Source organism: Phaenicophaeus curvirostris, chromosome 21, assembly GCF_032191515.1.
Source record: "Phaenicophaeus curvirostris isolate KB17595 chromosome 21, BPBGC_Pcur_1.0, whole genome shotgun sequence".
Taxonomy (NCBI): domain Eukaryota; kingdom Metazoa; phylum Chordata; class Aves; order Cuculiformes; family Cuculidae; genus Phaenicophaeus; species Phaenicophaeus curvirostris.
In genome coordinates this window covers 4,325,003-4,349,207 of record NC_091412.1, presented here as the reverse complement: position 1 = coordinate 4,349,207, position 24,205 = coordinate 4,325,003, and the positions used below count along the sequence as shown (strand labels likewise).

Below are 24,205 nucleotides of genomic sequence, written 5' to 3'. Positions count from 1 at the left end.
ACAAACAAAAAACTGCTTCAGGTCTGAAGCTGGGTTTGCAAGTATCTTCCTACCCCTGTCATCTTCCAGGCAGAGGAGCGGGAGAGATTTGCCACTGTCCCTTTGGAGAGCACCAGGAATCTGCAGTCTGGCAGAATAAAACTGCCTAAAGCCCCAAGGAGATCAGGAGGATTGGGCATGATGGCATGCACGGAGGGAAAGTATCCAGCAACCTGGCCCTGATGTAGTTTTGGGGAGCGTTATTCTGAGGGATGTTTCCTTTACACCATAGCTTTGACGCCAGTACTCACCGTTTCATTTCTTTGCTCGCTCTCCCAGAAAATTTTCAGGTGGTATTCTTCCAAGTATTGGAAAATATTACTTGGGCTTTTTATGGCCTTAGCCATAGAAACATAAAGGGCAGGAGTGTTTTTCATACAATGCTGGATCAGGCCCCAACTATCCAGTATGAGAGAAGATACACACAACTAGTTCTGATGTTTTCCCTAGAAGAAAAGTACCTTTCATACAGCCCCTTCTGCTATTCAAACAGAATTTCACAGCTGAAACACTTCTGGGTTTTTTTTCTTACACCACCTTCATTCCTCACTAGTTCTTCCTTCAGTTATTTGAGGAACAAAAATCACTATATCCTGTCTCTTCTCCCTTCTATGGTTCAGATGCAGGATTGAAAAGCCCAGCCAACCAAACAGAAACCTTTCTGCTAAGGTAAAATGAGGCATCATGCATGCAAGAGAGAAAGGGCTCTTTTGACCTGCTTTGCAATAAACAGCAATGACTACAAATAAACCAGGATGAAACTATTCCCTAGTAAATATCACTAGCATAATTCAAGTAGTTTGGTTTTGTCTTTTTAAGCACTGTCCTTCTCAGATTCATTTCATCGAGCTTGGCTAAATACCCTATGGCAGGACATGACTAAGTAACTGGCATAATGTCACAACTGTGTGACTCCAGGAATGTTCCAGCTCCTAAAAATGTTGAGGAAACCACCAATAACGAGCGCTCTCACTTACTGCAATAACATTTGCAGATCTCAGTCTTGAATACCAAATAGAATATGCTCCCTTTGGCAGGGGGGGAAGAAGGTAAAAAGCATTTTGCTTCAAGCAGAGCTTGAAGGAGGTTGTATGCCTTCCACTCTAGAGAAGAAGCAAGACCCTGAAACAAATGTGATGCCTGATGTATGATGCAGCGTGCAGGGTAGTCTCCTGCCCAAGTCACAATGCGGGCTGAGCAAATATCCCATCTTAGCATCTTGGTACAAGAGAAAACAGAGACAACAGCAACTGCAAAGCCAGGTCTTCTTTTAGTTATTTCCACAGTGGAAAATATTTGCTCTTCTTCACAAGAAAATAAATAAATGATATCACATGAAGCCTCTAGATCTTCCTGAGCCCTGTCAAGGACAACCACAGGGCACAGGTTAAGCTTCACAGCACAAAACATTTCCTGTCTTGAAGTCTGCAAGGGAAGTCCCAGAGAGCAGAAATGGATGAGAGCAGCTTGAGTCCAGCACAAGCGAGATGTGAAAGCAGGTGCAGTCTCATAGGCAGGAGACTCCAAGGCGCATCCTCCTGACAGCACTGATGTTACATCCACATTCATAACTTTAGAAAGATGCATTCAGTTTTGATTATAAAACCAAAATCCAGTCCTTTGATCCTGCAACAACCCAGTGGAGGCTGAGACCTAAAGGGAAGCCCCTGGAAGAGGGCAAGGGGCTCTTAGCAGGTGGGGAGAGATCACAAAGGTAGCAGGTGCCTTCCATTACAGCTCGCTCACCAGTGTTTTAGCACCCACTACATCCACACTGACACCCCTCAAAGGGCACATATAGACCACATTAAATAAAAATAAGATCAAGAATGGATTTAGTTCCTTTAAGTAAGCTGTCGAAGAACTACCCAAAGTCTTCTCTAAACTCCTCTCTTCCACTATATCCCAAAGAAAGACTTTCAACTGGCTGCTACGCAGAAGTTTGTGATAATAAAACCAGCTCAAGCCAGATGGTGCTAAAAAGCCCAATTGCTCCCAAGGAAGGCAGCTACAATGACAAACAGGTGATTGACTCACTCGAGACACTTGAGCATAACGACTGACTCCAGCCCCAAACCTGCTACTGGGAAAAATAAAATCAAGTCAGCAACATGGAACTGCGTAACGGCTTCCCTAGGACGGTACAGCCCTACCCAGGACACTACAAGCTGGACCACCAGGCGCATGCTGCGAGAAACAAAAGCAGATCATGCTCCCCGTACACAACCTCAACATATTTCCACGCTTTGCCCGACCCACAAGCAGGGAGGAGGAGTGGGTACAGTGGGTACTTGCTAAGGAGCCTGCAAACACTCCCAAAATCAAGCTGTGGAAGCTGCTTATCGCTTACACCATTTTTCCTCTTCACTTTAATACCTTGCCTTGACTTGAAGCCTGCCGGCACGAGAACAGCTGTTGAGAAATTCGCAGCAGCAGGAATATGTCATCTTCACCCAATGATTCAATAGTCCTAACAATTGTGGGTATTATTTTTCTTAAATCTACTCCTTAATCCCATAATGCCATAAAATACCACTGAATCGGAGCTTAGCAGGATTCCAGAAAGGAATAGACTTTTAAAGAGATAATGAGAACTCCACGTTTATATTAGATAGGATTGAAAAGAGAGAATAGAGAATACAGAACGTACCAGATGGGCAGATTATTTCATAGTTTTCCTTACTATGATATCTTCAGCCTGAAGCATCTGGTAATTCCACTATGGGAGATTAGATAGTGGATAAGATGGACAGGCAGACTGATCTAACACGGCAATTTTTCTTTCCCTGCTACACACAGGAGGAGTTCCCATTAAATCATATATCATAGAATAAGAGAGAGGTGCATAAAACCTAGTATCTAAGCGGGGAATATTAGCAGCCCCTAACACCCCATGTAAATATGCTTCACCTTGAATAAAGAAAACAACATGTATTTTTAATGCCCTCCATCTCATAGGCAAGAAGAAAATGCTGTGAATTGACCAACAATAAAGCTCACAGATCAGCCTTGTCCTTCACAGTTTTTGCAGACAATTGAAGAAAATCTCTCCAGCTCATTTCTTTTGGAGTTTTGTGTACAAGTCCCACAGCCTGCAGGCAGCACCTTGGGTGCCTCGAATCTAGAAGCAGTAATTGTTTTCCCAAACACGCAGGAATCTCATCTTAAAAGTCCCAAAAGCTAATCAAGCAAGATAGAAATGTGTTTCCATGTCTATCTCATTATGCTACTCTTCCGCAGCAAGACTTGAAATAAGCTCCCTTGCACCAACATACTACTCCTCCCTTATTTTAGCTAAGGGAGTGGCTTTCCTGGTTATCCAAAATGAAACACCATTATAGAATCATACAATTCTATGATTCCTGGTTATCCAAAACTAAACACCATTACCTTACACACCCTAAAAGCACGTTGTTTTACACACTCAGTGTAACCTTTCGACTCAGCAGAAGGCTGGGATCAGAAACATCAGCATTAAGAAGCTCAAGACTTAAGGTTTTACAGACACAGGCTCCTTATGCACCAGGACCACACACGTTATTTCACGTACCCACACAATCAGCAGTAATTTTCCAGGAATCAGCCCAGTGCAAAGCCCAATACTGCTCATGTGGTGAACAGCAGGGGAGACTTTCTACCTTCCAGCCTCACCGAGCAGCCTCAGCTTTTAAGAAAGGAAAAGAAAATGCCTCAAACAAACTGCGTTTTAATAACCAAAGTGAAAATGATAAGCCAAACTACTGAGAAACACCACAGCTCCCAAATCCAGACATGAAAGGTACTCCTGGTCCTGGGAAAGATCTTCCCTTCTCCTAAGCCCATCCTGCATCCAGCGCCTCTGGACTATTCCCTCCAGGGAAACTCACCTCTTCTGGCCATTCTGCTGCCTCAGGACAGGGCTTTGAAAGGGCATCAGCTGGGCCTGATGATAACTCCTCATTGCCAACACCTGCCTGCAAATGACTCTGAGCAGGCACACCTGCAGCTCTGCAGCCCTGCTGCAGGGAGGCTAAATACAGAAAGACTCCAACACATGCCAAATTTCCCCTAAGCTCCCCTTATTTCCCTTCACTTTGGTCACAGTCACAAAGGGGGGACAGGAAAAGGACTAAGAGGTCTAAATCCAGCACAGCTCATCGCTCAGGAATATCACGTTAATATTTTCTTTTTAAAAAGTGAAAATTAAAAGGAGAGAAATGCAGAATGGCTTGGGTTGGGAGGGACCTTAAAGATCATCCAGTTTCAACCCCCCCTGCTACGGGGAGGGACACCTCCCACCACACCTGGCAGCTCAGTCCCTGACCTGGCCTTGAAAACTTCCAGGGAGGGCGGATTATGTGTTCCAGAGAATCTATAAGCAACCGCTGCTGCTAGGAACAGTCCATCGACATTCCAGATACTGAACAGCCTTTAGTTGAACCAAAGAGGCTTCACTATTATATTTAAAACTAATACATGCTTTGTAATGCTTATCAGCTGGAGGGTTTTCAACAGTTTTCCCCCAGTAACGCTGCAATTTCAAAACCATTTAGGCTAATTTCCTTTGACTTGAATCTATTTTAATCAGAGACCAGGATACTTGACTTAAATGGTTTGTATTAAACTCTTCATAAAAGCAGCCATAAAACTGCTTGCACAAAAGAGCGAATGGATCTTGAAGTCAGAAGCAAAAAAAGATGAAACTTTCCAAATCCTCCAGCAAATTCAAGCCTGTTTCATAACCAGACCAACTGCTCTCTTACAATACCAAGACAACTGATCCCTAAAAGGAAAAAAGCAATAACCGAAACACACTCCCGAAGTTCTTACATAGATAAAAGACTCTTAAGTTATGCAGCTGCAGTCAGTACTCACAAATTCTCTCCAAATTATTAGCTCAGCTCCAAAATGATGCATATTTAATAAATAGCTGTGCCTGCTCTGTCCTTCCCACCACCCTACCATGAAATCATGGATAGTGGCACCGAGGAGGAATACAATGCAAACCTAAAAATGTCAGAATTAATCCTTTTCTTCCCCTCCCCCACCAGATCTGAAAAAAACATTACTTCTCAAATTAATTCTCACAAAGTAATGCTGGCTCTGCTAGAAGCCAGAGTTCTGGAAGAGAAATAAAAATAAGCAGCTCAGACTCAGGTAACTGCTAGAGAAGGTCTCACTTCAAGGATTTGTCATTGTAGTGGGATTTGCATATCTTATAAGCCAATGGTGCAATTTGTACCTGCAGTTCATTTTGTCCAGACGAACCACACTGGCAGAATTAGAGGCTGGGCCTCCATTCCTTGGAAAATTCATCCAAATATTTCTGTTGTCAGCGGTTGACAGCCTTGGAAACTCTGAGTGGCTGCTTGAAATTCATGTAGCATGCAGAGAAGGGAAGGAACAAAAGCTCTCCATGCTCTCACATTCTTAACAATTTGCCGGTATGCTGGAGACATGGAGCTGCATCCCCTTGCTGCATGATTTTCAATGGCTTTGTCACTGCCCTAATGATAAAAGGCGTCTGACACACATCTTTCAGAATCTAAGCCTCTCTCAGCCAATTTTTTTAATCAGGGATTTTACTTCAGGCCTGGACAAATTGACATTTTCCTATTTTGAGGAACACTCCGCTAGCCATATCTTAAATTAACTTTCAGAATGATGAACTTAATGCATGTCTTTTCTCAAACTCTTAACAAAATGATGTGGCATCTCATTTAAAGTCTGTTCTTTTGCGGTGCTTAGCAGGTAAGCAGCACCATCATCTTAAAAGATCAATCTGGGAAAAGAGTAGAGGAGGGATATTGCTACCTGAGTCATTATGCTCCCTTCAAAGCACCTACACAGGTCTCCAACATGAGATCCCACAGCAGCGTCCCAGGAGGAGCAGCCCGGGAGGTCTTGCAGGAATATGAAGGAGCTGACAAGGGAGGAGAGAGGGAGCGTCTTCGCACACATTCACAGGGTAATAAACACCAAAGGCTCATGAACAGCCCTTTGCCAATGAAAGCAGATGTGAGCACAGTAGCACAGTGCTACCACCCAAAATAATGTACTGCTTTGGGAAAATAAAAAGCAGGAGAGAGAAGAGCGGGAAGAAATTTGCTTTCTCCTCTGATAAATCATCTTTACAAAGTACCATATTTTTGGTTAAACTCCACTAGTTGCTCATTACTGAGCAAGGCCTGTGAATGATAAGGCAGGAAGAGCAAACAGCATCACAGGAGAATATGACAGCATCTATCACTCCTGGTGCTCAGATAACACCTAATTATGCGCACTTCTTCATGGGGCAACTGGTACTTACTTGGTTGGACGATAGTCTGGTATGGAACGATCCAGTGAAATTTTCTCACTGAGGTAGGAGTTGTAGCCGTATTTCTCATGCGGTCCCTTTGCTTTCTCCTCCTCCTCAGGGGACAGGGTGGCTGGAAGCCCACCTTTACCGCGCCCACCATAGCCTTCAATGAGACCAAGTGACTTGGACAGACCTTTAAATAAAAAAAAAAAACAAACAACTGTCATTGTTACAATTCATCACTGCTACTGCCAAGCTATCAAAAATAACCCAGCATGGCCTATTTTGCTTTTCTGAAGATATTCCAAGTTCTAGTTCTTTGCCTCAATACTGGAAAGAAAATGAGTCAGATTTTTAAATTCTTCGTGGCTCAAACCCAATGTTCCTGATAGCTCTACCACCAGCATCCAACTGATAACCTGTCCTAGGGATCTGTGCGCTTATTTAGTTGTTAGAAAGGTTATTTAGGCCTCCTTCCCGCTCTCAGAGAGGTAATTACATATAAGGTTAGGTGTCCCCAGGAGGAGGATAGGTTGAACACAGAATAAGAATAAAATAGGGTTGGTTAACTGCCAACTGAATGAATTTTTGCTCAGTATGAACAGCGAACAGCATACAAATGTTATGGATTTAAAAACAATTTCCCCTCAAAGCTTTCTTATCTTTTTAAGTATAGCATTCTCAGACCTTTATCAAGCAGAATTATTTATTTATATCTGCATCGCTGAAGGAAACAGGCAAAGTTCAAAACGAGCTGCACAAAAAGAGCTGTATTGATGATTTGGTGGTGATTGCGGGAAGCCAGGTTCATGCTCATGTTATTATTTATTATACAGGATTCCTAGAATTTTAATGTTTTTCATTAGCAGAGACTCACACTCTTCTTTTTACGAGAAACCACAAAGAAATGGATGGATTAACTTGTTGATTTTTTTTTTTCTTTTTTAAATAAAGGCAGCAGGGTATCTTCCCCTTGGTTTTAATGGCAGAGCCCTGACCAAGAACAGAACCAACTGTTGTCACCACTGATGCTTCAGAAGGGACAATAACCATGAGGTTATACACGGGGCTTCATGATCCAACAGCACGGTCCAGCTCCCAAACTTCCCATGGATTTCTGGACAAAACACTCTGCCTCCCTCTGACACAGATTTAAACATTTCTTTCCTCAAAAAGTGGTATTGTGAGGCAGTAAGAAAATCACCTATGAATGTAATTTACAATTTCAAACACACAAATAGAAATTACTGTTATTCCTTCTGACAAGGAACCTCTAAATGGCCTTCCCTGCAAGGGAGCTTCTGAGAGTTGATGGAGTCCTTCTGACTGCACTGGGCTTGATTAGATTTTATCTGAGGACAATAATAACAAATCAACCGCAAGGAGCAGCTGGCCATGACGGGATGGATTAGATATCCAAGCTGGCTTTTTCCATCTCAAGGCTCAGCTACAGCCAGAGGACTAAGTCAAGAAAGCTGGCAAAGGCAGAACTTTCTGGGCTGCAGAAGGCCAGAGATGGCTCCATGAACTTGCTAACCCCAAAAGCCTAGAGGGACAAGGTTCAGCTTGCTTAGGAAGAGAACACGTACCAATTTCATTTCAGACACAGACTCCAACATAATTAAAACAGTATTCTTTAAGAATCTCATCTCAAAATGCCTACTTCTTTATGAAAACCAGATCTTTTCTACTCAGGAACACTGCACCTGTAGATACACACATTTCCTGAGGGTACCCTAGATCACGTCTTGCTTCTTGTCACACCAAAAAGGCAAAACAGCTTCCTTACTTCATCAGCTGAGGGTTTTACCACTGAAACAGACACATTCTAACAGAAATGCAGTTTATAATTTTAATTCCCTCTTCATATTTCCCATTAAATGTTTCCACCAAAAATCCAACAGAAATTGTCTTCCAGTCTCCCAGTGGCAGCTCTTGCCCACAAAGACAGTAACACAGAGCTATGAAGCACTTCTACGGCATCTAGCATGCTCGTACTTCTACTATAGGGATCCTCGGCACCTACCAGTTCACTTTTAAAGCTTGATTTTGCTTTAATTCATTCTACTTAACACATTTCTCACTTCCTCAGTGCTTTGCTATTTATTGATGCTTTGTATCTACACATCTGTAACATGGGCTGAAGAGAAGTGGGAATTTTCTGAGCTGGGCTGGCAGAGGCTCTGTGGATGGAGAACCTTAGTGCCAGGCAGGGGAACTCGGGGTTCCCACCCAGTAGGACTTCACAACCACTAACATCCCAGTACCTTGCTCTGTTTAAAGCAGATTTTAAAAAAAAAAACCAAACAAGCTGAGGTTATTATCAACAGATCATAACTGTTTAGCTCAGAAACCCAAGGCAGCATTTCTCCCATAGTTCCACACTTAAAGTCAACAGGGAAAGACTCATCCCTCCAAGGCTAATTCATCCCCCACAAGATCTGAACTAGTCTCCAGAGGGGCTCATCTCTCTCTTGACTAAAGTAATCGGGCTTCCAACAACACTATCTTGGTAAAGTATCTGAAATTAGAGACGAAGAATCTGGCTTTCTGCATCCAAAATACTAACAACCACAGGAACCGACTATACCAGCCTCTTCCCTATTGCTCGACCTGGTGGACCCGAGCTGGTATTAACAGCAGTAAAGATGCCCAGAGCAAGAATATCTTTCCCAAGGAGTTCAGCAGGCTGCACCAAAATTGCAGGCTGTGTGTACTCTGCAGCCAAACCTTCCTCCCTTGTCCGCCATCCTGGGTAGAGCAGGGTAGGAGCTGCTAGACAGCATGAGGACACCTTCCTCACTTGCCCATCTGTGGTTTTATTACAGAATAAAGATATGCAAGGAGTTGGTGTGCACTCCATCTCTCTCAAAATACAGTCAAAGCGTGGACAGAGCCAACATAGATTCATCTGTGTCCACCATGCCCTCAGCTGTCGCAAAGCGGCAGGCTCCGCTGTGACAAGGCAAAATGAGGGTCCTGTCAAAATGAAGCCTCTCTGTTGACTGCGGAGACACCAGAGAAATGCCAAGATGTGACTTTATATTCAGTAGCTTTGACTGACGGGCCTATAATGCCATTAACTGCTTTATTCCAAGACCCTGATCGTGACAACGAGACACACATACCCAGCTTATCTTTCTCTTCACTACATATATTCCCTTATTTCTCAGTACACATTTCTCAGCCCTTCTACTCCTATAATCCCCATCTCTGGAAGCACAAACAAATCCATGTCATTTAACCAAAGGAGTCAATCAAGGTGATCGATTCATACGTGCTGGGCAGGGCACTACTACCAGACCATCATCTTCTTTTTCACTGCCACCCAGGATAGCGCACACACCCGCAGGGGCAGTCACAAAGATGAATATTCCCAGGTGCGATGTGACAGGGAGGATCTCCGTGTCTGTCTTTGTGCTGTTTAAACATTTCAGCCTCCAGTTCGGGCTGTCAGAAGGGTTCATCCGTGCAGCTTGGATGTCACTTTGGTGCATGGCACTTCAAGCAAGAGTCAAGTAACTTTTGGCAAGAACGATAATTCACATCCAAACAGAAGAGGAAGAAATTTGCTTCCAACTGGCTGAAAAGATGCCTCGGGAGAAGCAGGACTGCAAACAACCGTCACAGTAGAACCAGCAGTCCGTTCACTTTTATTGGACTCATTTCAGGGCTGCACAAAGCAAGGCACGTTTTGGTTTTGCTGTAACTTCTGAAATTGTCCTCAGCCCACCCTGTGTGGTTCACTCACTAGGCAGGAACCCCAGGAAAGCCCCTTCTCAGCAGGGAGCGCTCCGGGCTTTGCATTAACCCACATTTGGGTACACAGAGACTCACTGCATGCTTCCCAAGCCTAAGGGAGAGCGAGCCCAGCAGCCTGCCTTCTGAACAAGCCTTCTACACAGGATCGTGTCTCCTTCTCTTTTTGGTCCCTGTCCTCCCACCTGTCTCTATCCCTGCTTACACTACCATCACTCTAGCAGTGACCTGGCCCACGTCAGGAACCAAGAGCTACAGGCTGCAGGTTTCTGAAGGTAGCACCCACCCCTTCTTCCATGTCGTTTGCCCACCACAGCTTGCATGGAAACACCATTTGGGACAAGTGATCTCTCGTATCATGTTCAGATGGCAGAATGCCGCAAATGAATGATTAAGTGCCTTTGGTGACACAGGAGCAGAAAGGCGACATCGCCTCTGAACCCAGTTGCTCCCCACACACAATCATCCAGGGCTGGTTTCCAGCACAGCCTCGTGCTGTGGGACCTTAGTAGCACATGCTCGTAGCAGCTTCACACTGTGAAAACCTCTAGCTTTGCCAAACCTGCTTGAAACCAGCCTGGAAAGGCCAGAAGTTACACACAGAGACACAACAAACAAGAAAGCACAAGAGCATGACCCCATCACAGCTTATTTCCTCGAAGAACTGCCCTCTTCCCAAGTCACAGACCAAGTCCTTTATGATTCCAGGCAGGCACCAAAGAAGAATTGCTGAACTGCTGCCCCCAAGTCTCTCTTGATGCCTGCTGCAGCCTATCTTTGGCAATAAACAGCACTAATCCCCCACAGAAAAGCTTGATCTTGGGAGCAAATTTACTCCCTAGTGAATCTTCCAAGAGAAGCTTCAGGAGAAGGTAATGGGCTGCATCAAGATCAGATCTTCAGTGGAGATCAGAGCTCTGAACAGCGCTGAGCTTCACTCATCCTTAAGCCACATTCACCCAACAAGTACCTTACAGACAAAACCAGGACCTGTTCTCAGAATCTCCTAAAACATCTGAACTTTGGGACAAAAGGAGTGTATTGCTCCTATACTGCTCCTATACTAGAAGGAAAAAAGGACACCACTTTGAGCTGCTAAGATCTGAGCCACTGCTGCTGAAATGGCCAGACAGGGATCCCCTGAGGACTGACAAAGAGTTGGGTTTCTTCAAGATTATATAAAAATTTCATCTCTACAGAAAAAGTATTCCTAGACTGAGTACAGTTACAGTAAATATATTATTCTCTCCTTAAAGCGGCAGTATATTTCTTATGAAGACAGGAGTTTTCTAGGATAGAGAAAACCTTTGGTAAAATACAATATAATGCAATACCCAGCCTTCATTTATAAGGCACCCAGGCAAACAGGCTCCCCAGGCAGCAGGCGTGTTGGAAGCGCTAGTTTTGCCAGATGCCAGCCTAGATGAAGGAAAACGTTAACCCTACCGATACAAAACTTAGCCCAGAAAATTTCTTGTGCTACAAAAGAAGGCTAGGGATGAGTATCTGAATTGGAAAGGCATTTCTGAGAAATGGGGATCTCAAGTCTTAACACTGCGGGTGGAAGAGGGAAAAGAACAGGAGAAAATAATATAGGAAAGATTTCTGGAAAAGCCATTTTTTTAGTTGCATGCTTCCTTATCGATATCATCCTGCTGCAGTAGTTTGAGCGAGTCTTGCACAGCCTGAAAGGCACATTCCCATAGGGAAGAGGAACACGAAGTCTTCCTCCTCAAGAAATAAATAACCGAAATCATACTGAAGATAAGGAAAAGAGAAAATTAAAGTAGATGTTTCTGAGAAGCACAGCCCTTGTTAAGCTGAGCACCATGGATCTGCCAGCCCAAACAGCTCTCCTAGGGATGCGTGCTTCTGGCCTCACTTCAGCCAGAGATGGGAAAGCCAACAAAAAATTAGCGACTCAGGGAAAAGCCTCAACAAGGATGAGGTTAATGGCCTCACACATGCTGTGTGTTCCACTGCGGGTATTGCCACTGCGTGACCTTGCAATGAAGATGGAAAGAGGAGACAATAGATAGGCTTTTAGGGGTATTTTATGAGAAACAAGAATAGATTCTAAAGGGCGAAATGTCATAGGTAATGCTAGAAATTATGGAGAACTGCTGAAGTTTTCAGTGTTGTCGTGCTGATAGCTGCAAATACAGACTATTAAAGGGAGGACTCATTAACGATAAGGGTAATTGGTAGACTAACAGGCACCAATTTTCCTTGCAGCTTTGGTGGAACCTGAGACCTGGAGTTTTCTCCCTGCAGCAATTTTTGCGCAATTTTCACCCAGTCTTTGCTCAGACTTTGTGTTTATCAGACTAAATAATACAAGTTCCTCTGGCTGTAAGTTGCACCTACGCAACCGTGTGCTGTTAAAGGGCTACGGAATTTGTTCAGAGAGTACCAAACACAACCACCTCTGTCAGCTTCCTTTGTTCTCGCTGCCTCCCCAGAGCATCCTTATGCTCTTGCAAAGGAATCCAAGAGTAGGAGTAAAGGGATTAGAAGAAAAGAGATCAATTCCTTGAGCAAAAATACCCCAATGTATATTTTAAAAATGAGTTCAAATACTAGAGTTGAGTGGGAAAAAATCAATATTCCCCTGAGCCCTGTATGATTTTATTCAGTGGATATGCAAGGTGTACATTTTTTCCCAGAGCTGGCCACCTGTCAAGGGCCAGTACATCCCCAAAATTCAGAAGCTGCAGGAGGCTTATGACAAAGCCCCCTTGCTAAAGGATCAATGGTAACACGGTCCATCTGGACAGTACTTTACCCATGAGCTGTCTTTCAAGATACCTGAACAGCTCCTGCAGCTGAAAGGATCCCACAGTGTCCTTTGCCGTGCAAATGATTTGTTGGTTTACCACAGAGAGAAACACCAACGTGAGGACTGGCAAAAGGTGGTTTCAAGAAAATCTCAGACCTCTAGCTTCACGCTGAATGACAAATATGAATTCCATTTGCAGCAGAGAATGCTGCTGGGCCCATGCTTAGCAAGCAAGAATTATAGCCAGACACAGACTATCTGAAAACATAGCATACTTTACCTGTAATCCAACATATTTCAGCTCTAAAAAAGCTCATCTGTATGAAAAAGTATTTTAATAATTCTCACTAAGAATTGGGATTGATTCATGCACACTTTCCAGCAGCCCAGCCAGGCAAGCATCAAACCAGGCTGCCTAGGATAGGCACAGCTCCTCATTATTAAATATATCTAAGGACAAATTAGATAAACATCTGTATCAGAATGATTTAAGTACAGCTGCATTTATATCATTATAGAAACAATCAGACAATACCAAGGTTTCTTCCCACCTTGTACTCTACAAAAAGGATGTAAAAAGAGAGCACAGTCAGACTGCACAGAGTCTGAAGTCTCGTTTGAAATATTTTAACATAAATATACATTTATACACATACGTATGTACATATGCACCTACACACACATTCAGAATTGAAATTTTCTTATCTGTATGGAAATGGAAACATGGAGAAATTACCTTCAGAGCCAGAGGGAGGATCAGCACCGGTTGCAAGGAAAATATAGTCATCAGGAGAATTTCAAAGCCAGTCTCACCCTGTTTAGGCCATTACACTACCAAGTTCTGGTTGCAAATGATAATTTCCCAATCAAGATTCGCTTCAGGCACAAAATAACAGAAATCCTTCAGCTAGCTGAGACTGTTTAGGTCATAGGAATGATTCAGTTGATTCTAAACCTGGGACTAGTAGAAGAGGTTAGACAGAGATCTACCGTCTCTAAAAGCCTAAGGATATTAGCGTTTATGATTCTGCTTCACATGTTTGAAATAACTTGTTGAAAAAAACAGGTAGGACTTAAACAAAAGAACTCATTTAGAGTTAGGAAACCTGGAAGACCTGGGAAGGCTCTCTGCAGCTCAGCAGGGAGAAAAGGCACCACTTCGATGTGAGACTCGTGCATAGATACTTTGTACAGATATATAAGACAAGACTGAAGGTGATTTATATCCCAAGGAAAACTCCAGACGTGCACAAAGAAATCCTGGCCATTTACTCTGAGAAACGTTCTTCCAAGCTTGTACTGCAATCACCGGCCTCCCTCCCCAGGAGATACCCTGCTGCAATGAGCTCCCCCTTGCAAAGGAGAAATTCAACCCCAGAGGCCAATTGCTCACAGGTGGTAGAAGTTCATCTCCAAATGACCACTCAGGTATACGGTTTTGAATCAATCGGGCTTTTCTGTGCCCTCCCCACCTTCACCTCACAGCCCACAGTGCTTGTGCCCCAAAGCATCCCTGTATCCTTTGTAGGAAAAGGGCCTCCTGTGACTGGTACGCAGCTCTTAGTGCTTCTGGGGATGAAATATGCTGCAATAAGCCACATCATTACATCAGGAGGTGGAAGATACATGCGCTGCAAGAAAGGATATATATTTTGCAGGCAAGGAATTGATATATTTGAGGCAGTTGCCAAGTAATGGAGTGACATATGCAGCACCGGCAGCTGAGTCTCAAATCCAGATAAGAGACTTGAATCTATCTGCGAGAGGGGATGGATGAAGTGTATTTGCAGAAAAGGCAAAGAAAAGAATGTGTTGTAGCAATCTTGCTTGCACATTACGACACAAATACAAATTCATATCTCTGACTAACACATGGGACCATCATATTCTGGAAATACCTGCTTTTTGTACTGAAGAGAAGGGGGAAAAGTCAAAAAGTAGTAGATCACAATGTATAACAAAAAGGAAAATCAGGGTCAAAAACATCCCTAAGATCATTTAGTGAGATGTCTGGCTCCAGGCACACTGCATCCACGTTCAAGATGTTGAAGAGCTCCAGAGATCTCACTTTATTATGTCCTGCCTAAGGCCTGCTTTCAAGGACTCAATCTTACTGGGATGCAGGCAGAACCATTTCCCCACTGACACACTGCAACATATTTCCATGAAGTGTTCAGAACAGTCTAAAGCAATCATCTCACTTTTATTTTTAAATTGGCATAAACCCTCAAAAAGAACCATCATGCCCAGGGAGCAATAAGAAAGCAAAGACTACTCTCAGTTAGAAAAGGGAGCGGAAAGCCAACAGAAGAACACCCAGTAACACACCAGACATGAGTAATGAGAAATAATTAGAGAGAGAACAGATGCCAAGCATAACAGAGCAAGTTACCCCCCTCCTTCAGCACAGCACAGCACGCTGGGACACGCCAGCTTGATTCCAAGGCAACGTGACTGAATTTGTATGGCTTAAAACCATCTTCTTGGTGAGATGCTCTAGTGTCTATGTCAATCTGTGTTCTATTTATTTTAAGGATCCCTTCTCTAAACCATTGGTCACCCCAGTGGCTCCCCAGGCTTCCCTCTCTAGACATTTTTTCCTCTCTTAAGACCAGATGAGTAACACGTAAGCATGGATGGTTGCTCCACTCCAAGCCATAAATCTGGCAGTTACCTGCTGAGGCTCTGGAACAAGATGGGGACACAACTGCTACTGTGGACGGTCTGTGAGAGGTGAAATCTCCGTATGGGAGCAAGATATCACAGTTTGTCTTCATGCTGACAGCAGTGAGGTTGAAAAGCAGCACTAAAAGCTTTGTCCAGCAATACATTTGCTATGAGTTAACATACAGCTGTCTAAAACCTGACGAAGTATCATAAGAAGCCGCCTATCGATGCAATATAACACAAACCATGGCAGGACGGCACATTAAAAATCTGATACTGTTCCAGCAACTTCCAAGATCAATTTAGGGTACGTCACCATTCAAAAGAAAGACAAGGTCCTTGGTCCATGCACCTAATGGAGTATTGATTTGGCAAACACCTAAGTGCTAGCTCTGCACTTGATGGACTTCGCTGAAGCACCCAAGTTATTCCCATGCAACGACTGAGTCGGTGCCTGTCACATAGCTTGGGATGCAGAAGCTTGAATAAGAAAGGCCAAGGGTAAAAGCAATCGTGCATATTGACGCTGGCCAGCCATGAGCCCGTTTGGGGGGTGAATTAAGCAATTGTCTACAGCTTTATTTTTAGAAAGTAGATTGCAATTCAGGCAATTACAAACTGTCTTGCTTTTCTATTTGAACTGCCTAGAAATCAGTCTGGAAGGACACATGGCTACGTGCAAGATCCGCTCAGTGTCGTCAGCAAGAGCAGCACAGATGGCACGAGCAGCTCTCTTGCCCAGAGACGTTACAGATGCCCCATCACTGGAAGGGTTTGAGGTCAGGATGAATGGGACTTTAAGCAGCCACTGGAATTAGATGATCTTCAAAGGTCCCTTCCAACCCAAACCATTCCCTGATTCTGTGATTCTGCACTGTTTCCTCCTTTACTTTGAGATGCAACCCAAGCAGAAGAATGAACAACAGAAGTTAAGATACACTGCTCACCGTAACAACTTCTGTAGCGGGGGCAGTTTGAGGAGTCCCCAGATTCTTCTGTCTTTGGCAGCAGAACATCTGTGCCGATGCAGTGATCTATAGGGCCATTCTGCAAACTATTCAACACAGGGCAGTCACTCCTGCCAGGCACTGCCAGAAACCCAGTGACAGACAAACCTTGCATTGCTGCTTTTATGCTCCAGGGTAAAAGTTACGTTCTTTGAGTAACGCAGTCCACTCCTACCCCTACCACAACCCTTTTGCATCCAGGCAGAGTTGATGCTTGGGCTCACCACAAGGTGCCAAGCTGCAGGGTCAGCATAGGATCATGCAAGTCAAGGGTGGGGAAACAGGAATTTCTTAAATCTATCTCGCCCCCAGAGAAAGTGCGTCTGGAGTTACAGCCCCAGAGGTACAGGACTGACCCCCAAGAACTGGAGTAGAGCCATGGGAACAAGCACGGAAACAGAAAAAGAAGAAAACCCACAAACACACTAGCCAACATTTTTTAAACTTCATTCAAAGATTAAAAATAATATTTTGCACTTTTATTTTCATAAGGAATCTGTTATTTCCAGATCGTGTTTCTGCAACAAGCTGTTAGTGTTTGTGGTTCCTTTTTAATGCATGTTCGTGTCTCCCTTCTTTGTAAAACGCTTCCTCTCTTTATACATGAGCTTGTGGGAAAGGCAGGAAAAAGTTGCCATTTGGTAGGAAAGAAAATTACCACACTTGAGCACAGACATCACAAACACAAAGCTGGCTACTCCACTTGGGGTTTCTGAATTATGTGATAGATCACAAGTTCAGCACGTGAACAGGGCATCTCCTCCGCAGAACCACCGGGAGACAGGGGACGGGAAAGAGCAGGGAATTGGAGATGGTCACCAAGGTGCTGTACCAGCTCAGGCTGTAAAACCTTACACAGGCTGACGAGGCCAACCAAGTCCTCCTTCCCCAGTTCCCACTCCTGCAGACTGGGGGAAGGAGGCAAGGCTATTTTTAATCCATGGCCCCAAGCAGGGTACCCACATCACTGAGACAACATGCCAAAAAGTTGGGAATCATGGAAAAAACAGGACTGTGCCCTGAGAAATACCGCTCTGGAGAGGGGTCTCAGCATGCTCCCAAGTTTCTCTACAGGGGCCCTTTGATCCATATTATCCCTCCCTGGGCTACCCCTAAATCTGCTCATTAAACTATTCTTTAAAGACCGACACATTAGAGAAGGGATGACAATGCCCACAATGGGTTTTCCCAAAAGAACAAACATCTTGAAGCCAACATGCAACTATTATATGTTCATGCAGCTGCAGAAAGAGAAACTCAGAGGTAAAATGTGCACCTTCAGCAAGGGTGTGCCTGCTTTTTCCTGCTAATTGTGTTTTACTGAGCTGTGAACTTAATAGTTACTTCTTCAGGTCAAGAAAGTCTATTTTACAGGGCTTTGCTTAGCACATTTAATTCCTTTTTTAATACTCGTTCCAGCTGTGCTCAAAAGCTATTCGCGCTCAGCAACCAAGCCAAATTGTTGCTGGTTTACTGGTGTGCATTCAGCACTCTCAGACACGCAGGACACCCCAGAGAGTGCTTTTGCTCTTTAAATTTCCTCCCATCTGTTTGTGCTTTGCAAACAGGTCATAGGGGTGACACACTGTGACTTGCAACATCTATGGACAGGAATAAAGGCGCTAATATGGTCATCAGAGAGAAATAGTCTCCACTGCATTGCCTTTATTCTTGTACACATCTGCATTCTCCAAAGCTATCCACTATTAATGGGTCCAGGGTGGTTTGTGTTATATATGCATTACTGTAACGAACACAACATACCTCTCAGATGAAAACCTGGAATTGCTTTAGGAAGTCTTAGTCCCTATATGGTAAAGGCAGAGCTTTGTGTAAGTTCAAGTACTTTGCTACCAACCCCAAGTTACTGAACTCAGTGAAACTAATCAAGTGTTTAAGTAAAGCATAAGCTTAAATGCTTTGCCAGATGGGGTCTCCAAGAAGGAGAACTGGACCTTGCTCTCTAACGTCAATACGAATTCATGAACGGTTACGCTGTACAGCATCAGGAACAATTCCTAGGAGGCCACAGGTCTGTGACTATTTAACTTTGTGTTTCTGTAGAGAGCTTCTGATGATAGGCACTAAGTGCTTTAAAAACATAATTAATGCCCAAAGCACTCCTGAGAGGATGCTAAATATATGCCTCAAGTAGAACTGTCCTTGTTCTTTTCACAAAACACTTGTTACAATAGGGTCTCGATCCCACTGTGTTTAGTGCACCAAGAAAACACAACAGAAAATGTAGCTTGCTCCTTTTCTAGATGGTCAAACACAGAAAACAATTAGTCCAAGGTGACTTAGAAAAGATTGGTGTTCAGGGACAGAATATGGGTCCTTACGAAACTGAAGAACTTTCTCCAGAACAAAAATCTGGGCTATGTTACAGCTGTAAAAGCTGCTCAAAACCTAAAGCAAATCCTGTAGAAGAGAGTCTGTTCCAAGGGGTGAGGAACTTGACTCAGGATAGGCCACCGTGGTAGAGTGGGATTTTCCAGAGGCCCTTCCTCTTGAGTGACCAACATGAAATGATGGGTGAGCATCTGGGCAGCCATGGGATGGTACCTCACTCTGAGAGCCGACCTCCAGGTTGCATGACTGATCTTGAAGAACCACATCAATCCAGTGTGCCAGCTTCAACTGCTACAGTGCGCAACAGGATTTTTTGGTTTTTGAAACATTTGCATCTTGTTTTGAGAGTAATACGTTAAACAAAAACAATGACAAGAAGCCCGCAGAGGTGGAGCAAGCACTGAGGTGTGTGGTGTGTCCGTGGACCAACCTCCATAAGCCTCCTGCCCCGCGGCAGAGATTCCTCCACACCCCAGGGATGTGTGCAGTGCCAGCCATCTCAGGTTGATGCCCAGTTGCCACTTTGTTTTCCCGCCCTCAAGTAGAAAATAAGAAGTCTCACAAAGCACGGCCTTGCCAAACATGCTCTCTGGGAGAGCTGCCCTGAGTTTGCCATATGGTACCATGACCTCCCACACAGATGCTATCCTCTTCTCCATTTTCTCTCCCACCATCCCAGCCTTCTGGCAGACATACCTTCTTCTGCCTCTCCATCCTGCCTTCACCTTATTTCCATCCCCTTTTTAAGCCTCCTGCTGATCAGGGCAGTCTCCCTTCTACATTCCTTGAACACCACCAACCACCTCGTGTTCCCAGGACCACACATCTCATACCAAGTCATGGCCAGATCCTGCTCTGGAGAGCCAAGAGAAGGCCAGAGACTCCCACACAGATTGCCATGGAGATAAATGAACTCAACCCTAAAAACTGTGCTGGTGAGCCGCCCTATAGCTCCCCAGGACACAGAACTCACTTGCTCTTTTTGTGTCGATACTTAAACATTTTACATGCCTGGCCTTTGCTTGTTGTAGACACGCACAGAGAAAGACAGGATGGTAAGGCTATATTTTAATTAATCCCCAAATTCATCATCTTAAGCAATTTGGGAAGTATTTCATAACCGTTCAGTGTGTTATAGCTTCCTCACGCTCTTCCAATCTATCTAGAGAGAAATGCAATTAACACCCACCTCGCAAAGCCTGCCCTCTTCACCCCTAGACAGATTAAAGGACATAAGTAGAAAAAAAGGTTGTTGTATGATACCCAGGTTCACCAACCTCATTTAGCAGCTCCTTGCCTTTCCAACTCTTTACTAGGGAACTAGATTCCCAGTGAAAACCACTAGCATGCTGGACACTGAACTGCCAAATACTGAGCCCCATCACTTCGCTGCTCAAGGTGGTTCTGGAGGTGCTGTCAAAAAGTTGCCCTAAAAAGGTGCTCTTTCTCAGCAAAGGAGGGTATTGCTTTACAATCCCTAAAACAATTACAAATCTAGTGCATGCAGAAGGTTCAGAGCTCACAGGGAGATTGGGGTAGACAAAGGGAGCCACAGGCCTAAACTGGGGACATCTTCATCTAGCAGGACCGGGTCACACTAACCCTTGACTCACACAAGGGCTGAAGGGGATTGTTTCTTTTCTCCCACCCTTCCCAAAGAAGAATCTGCCACTTATTTTGTTCCTGTTTGCCACAACAAAGCATCCCTCACACTCCAGGTTTGCAGAGATTGCATTTTCCTTGGGGAAATTATCTATTTATGAGTGAAACACAGCTCCTGCTTCAGATGCAGGTCAAGAGAAAAAACAAAGGCTTTACATTCATTTCTGCGTGTTTACTTCTTAAGGTTATACCACCTTTTGAGAAAACCCAAGAGCAACTTGGATCTATGGTTCAAAAAGAATAAGAAATGTTGAGCAGAAAGCAAGGAAAGACACAGAGAGCACTGAGCCACTCTCCCAACTCATCCTTTGGGCTTAAATTTTTAGTTTACAGGACACACTTTCAAAGTGGAATGTGGAAGACTGGAGTATTTTAAGCACTTGCTTTTCAGTGCTGCTTTTCCAGTGTCAAGCTTTCCATCATGCCAGCAGTTCACACTCTTACTTCTACTTTGACCGCCAGGCACTGCTACGATAACCCTACACTCACAGTCCTCCTTGCATCTCCATGGTCAAGTGGCTTCCAGACCACTGCCCTGGAACCCCATCCACAAACCCCACCTTGTGTGACGCCCAGGCCTTCCTTTCCCTTTTCCTGCATCTTCCATACCATGATCCAACCCTCATCTTTGCCATCTCTACATGTGTGCAAGGTCCTCAGAAACATCCTCCAGGTACAGAAGCACCTTGTTTCTACCAGAGAATACTGGCATTTGTTGCTATTAAAGCATATAACGGTGGACAGTGTTTATCCCACTTTTCCTTAAATCTGATCCTTCACACTTGAATCTGCCACGTGAGTTTCAGCAGATGACCCTGGGTACCAAAACCCCTTTTATTCTACGTAACCTCGCTAATTGTAATGTCAGACTGCTTTGGATTTACTCCTCCTACTATATTTTCTAATTATTGATATAAACACAACCATCAGAAATCCAGACTCCAAGCTACCAAGTTAAACATGCTTAGAGGCTGGTTCTGACTTGGTAGCAATCCACAACTCAAACTGGGCTAAGAAAAAGACTGCAAGACTTTTAAATCTGAAATTTGTAGTTTAAACTCTGTAAGCCTGCAAGCACTTTCCTTGAAGGAAATGCAGAAGGATCCCGTGAACCTGACATGCTGCTGGCACCTTGCTGTGCTCCAAGTGAACTTAAAAGCAAGCCATTAGATTAATTTACATGAGTCAAAGTAAGTTATATGCCTCACAAACCAGAGCCAAGATCCCTGGGTGGAAGGGCACACCGCTTGCAACCTGCATGACGGCACCCGAAGGCACTGCAATATTGGCAATTACTTTCCCTACCTTCTTCTACAGATTAAAACAAGTATCTGAACTACTGAACCTAAGCTGCTAATGGCTTCATAGCAGTCTGACTTCAGAGGAGTCCTTTACCTTATTTCAGTAAGCCTAAAGACAGATTCATTTTATCTAACGCTGGCCAGTTTGCTGAGGGACACTACTGTTTGGTGTAGAATTCCTCCTTATTCTCATTCCAGATGCAGGAAAAGTTTTCTCTGTGACACATCACCCCCATTACCTGCTTGTACTTGTCATCACTTCTTGAAGGTACAAACCTCATTTTGGTCCTCGTCAGGTAAGGAGCAGTTTGGACCAGGCTTTTTCTGATGTGCAGGTGCTCAACAATTTCCACTGGGGGAAGGAGGATGGGTAAGACACAAAACCACAGCACAACAGTAGCGAGTAGAGTTGTGCTGCTCAGGGTTTCGGTTCCAGACTGGCACAGTTGTGGGGCTGGCAACAAAGGTAGTTTGAAGTACTAGAAAATACCTTGCTAAAAAACAACAACTACAAAAATACTTATTAAAAGCTCAGATTCCTAAGAGGAATCATTTCCAAGCATCCTTTGAGCTAAATAATTTGTCATACTTTCAATACATGCATTCTCATAAGACATGTAGTGCTCAAGTCAACTAAACCCTCTTCAACAGTCAGTCGTTCCAGGACCAAGTCTTTTGAACAAGAGAAACAGCAGACATGCTACACCCCTTGTTCCCCAAAACCAACCTCCACCCTGATCCACTAGCACAGATTCCCTCAAACCCAAAGGGAAACCCCTTCACGCTGGTCACTACCAGCCTGCTCCCCAATGTGGGGGGCAAGTGAATATTAAAAGGTGAATAGGGGCTAAATGAACCCACTGGCTGCGCTTGGACGTCCCAGCACGGCTATTCTTGTGCTCCTGAACCACCAAGAACAGAGATGAAAACCTCAGGATGAGAATATCTGACCGAAAAATGGGACAATATATGTTTACTGATTTTTCAAGAGGTCTCAGGGCAAATTCTCCAATTTTTGCAGATTAATTAGAGAAATTAGTTAAGGCATTGACTGTAAGGTCTATAAAGCAGTGTGTCATTTTAGTCTTTATTTGTACTGAGCTTAACTCAGTGAGATCTTGATACATGAGTGGGTTTCCTAACACTACCTAGGTACAAATAACTAATGACAGCCACAATAAATGCAATATATTTAAGGTGATTGTAAGACTCCAGGAAAAAGATGTTAATCAGGACAAATTTATCACCCTCATTACATGCCTCAGCAGGGATCTGACCCGGGACTAAGGGCTCTTTGTGCTAGTGGCAAACATAAAAAAGATGGTAACTACGAACTACACTGTATTTGAGGCTGGGATTTGATTATTGTATTGATTACTCTTCAGGGACGACACAGAATTGTACCAACTCTCCTTTTATCTCTTACAACGTCAAAACATCTCCAGCCAACACCGACTGCCATTCCATCGACTTATTTTTAAACACTTGCCTGTGCTAAAATGAATATCCCTCCCCTCTCAAGGCTGGGGACAAGAGCTGCATCTCTTTGGGGACAGAAAATCCCATCTGCTGCCTACTACTGGGCTACACAACGTAGGAGGGGAAGGCAAGGCAAGAGCATCACGAGTTACCAGCAGGAAACTTTTATTAGCATCTGAAAAGCAACTCATACTCATTTCTTGGTGTTACTGGCAGAGAAGCTCACATAACATTCTAGGGTGAGTTGACCAGATCTTGTGTTTGTAATTCCAGTTTTCTCTTATTCCTCAACCTTAATGCCTACAGAGGCAACACCGTCCAGCATCACCTACCTCTCACCTTACAGGGAGCTCAATAAGGCAATGAAATCACCACTCTGAAAGCCCTTAGAGAAATATTTTTCAGATACAGGGCTGTGTGTGGGCTGCGCCAGTTGGAGGGGGAGCACGGCAGCCCTACTAGACCCTTGGTGTCCGTGCCAAAGAGCAGACTGCTCAGGAATGACAATCCACAGAGCAGCAGGATAAATGCTTCCCATGTGAACTTTTAAACAAATACAGGGCAATTGCAGACCTCATCCCATCATTCCCCATATGGTACGGGCCTGTAATTGTCAGCAGAAAGTAACTTGTTCTTTGTATTAAGAAAAGCCCAAACCCTGCTGGGTGTATTTCTGGCCTTCATTAGACCTGCACTAGTCAAATGAAATAATAAACAGCTGCAAACCGTTACACATACCCTAGGTCCAATCCAGTATATCCTAGACTTGGTATCAAGTACCAAGTCCTGTTTTCCTACTATTGGTAACAGAAGAAATTCTGAGATGCTGGTAAAATTTTTTGAAGTTGTCCCAATTAACGGCCAAGAAAAAAAAAATCAG

General features: G+C 44.0%; 1 protein-coding gene across 1 annotated transcript in view; it reads right to left on the bottom strand.

Annotated features, from left to right (window-relative positions):
- Window positions 1–24,205, bottom strand: part of GALNT17 (polypeptide N-acetylgalactosaminyltransferase 17) — a 202,727-nt gene that overhangs the window by 140,605 nt on the left and 37,917 nt on the right. The window contains exon 2 of the mRNA XM_069874228.1: window positions 6,329–6,512. Coding sequence (XP_069730329.1) covers window positions 6,329–6,512 — 184 coding nt within the window. The remainder of the gene's footprint in view (window positions 1–6,328; window positions 6,513–24,205) is intronic.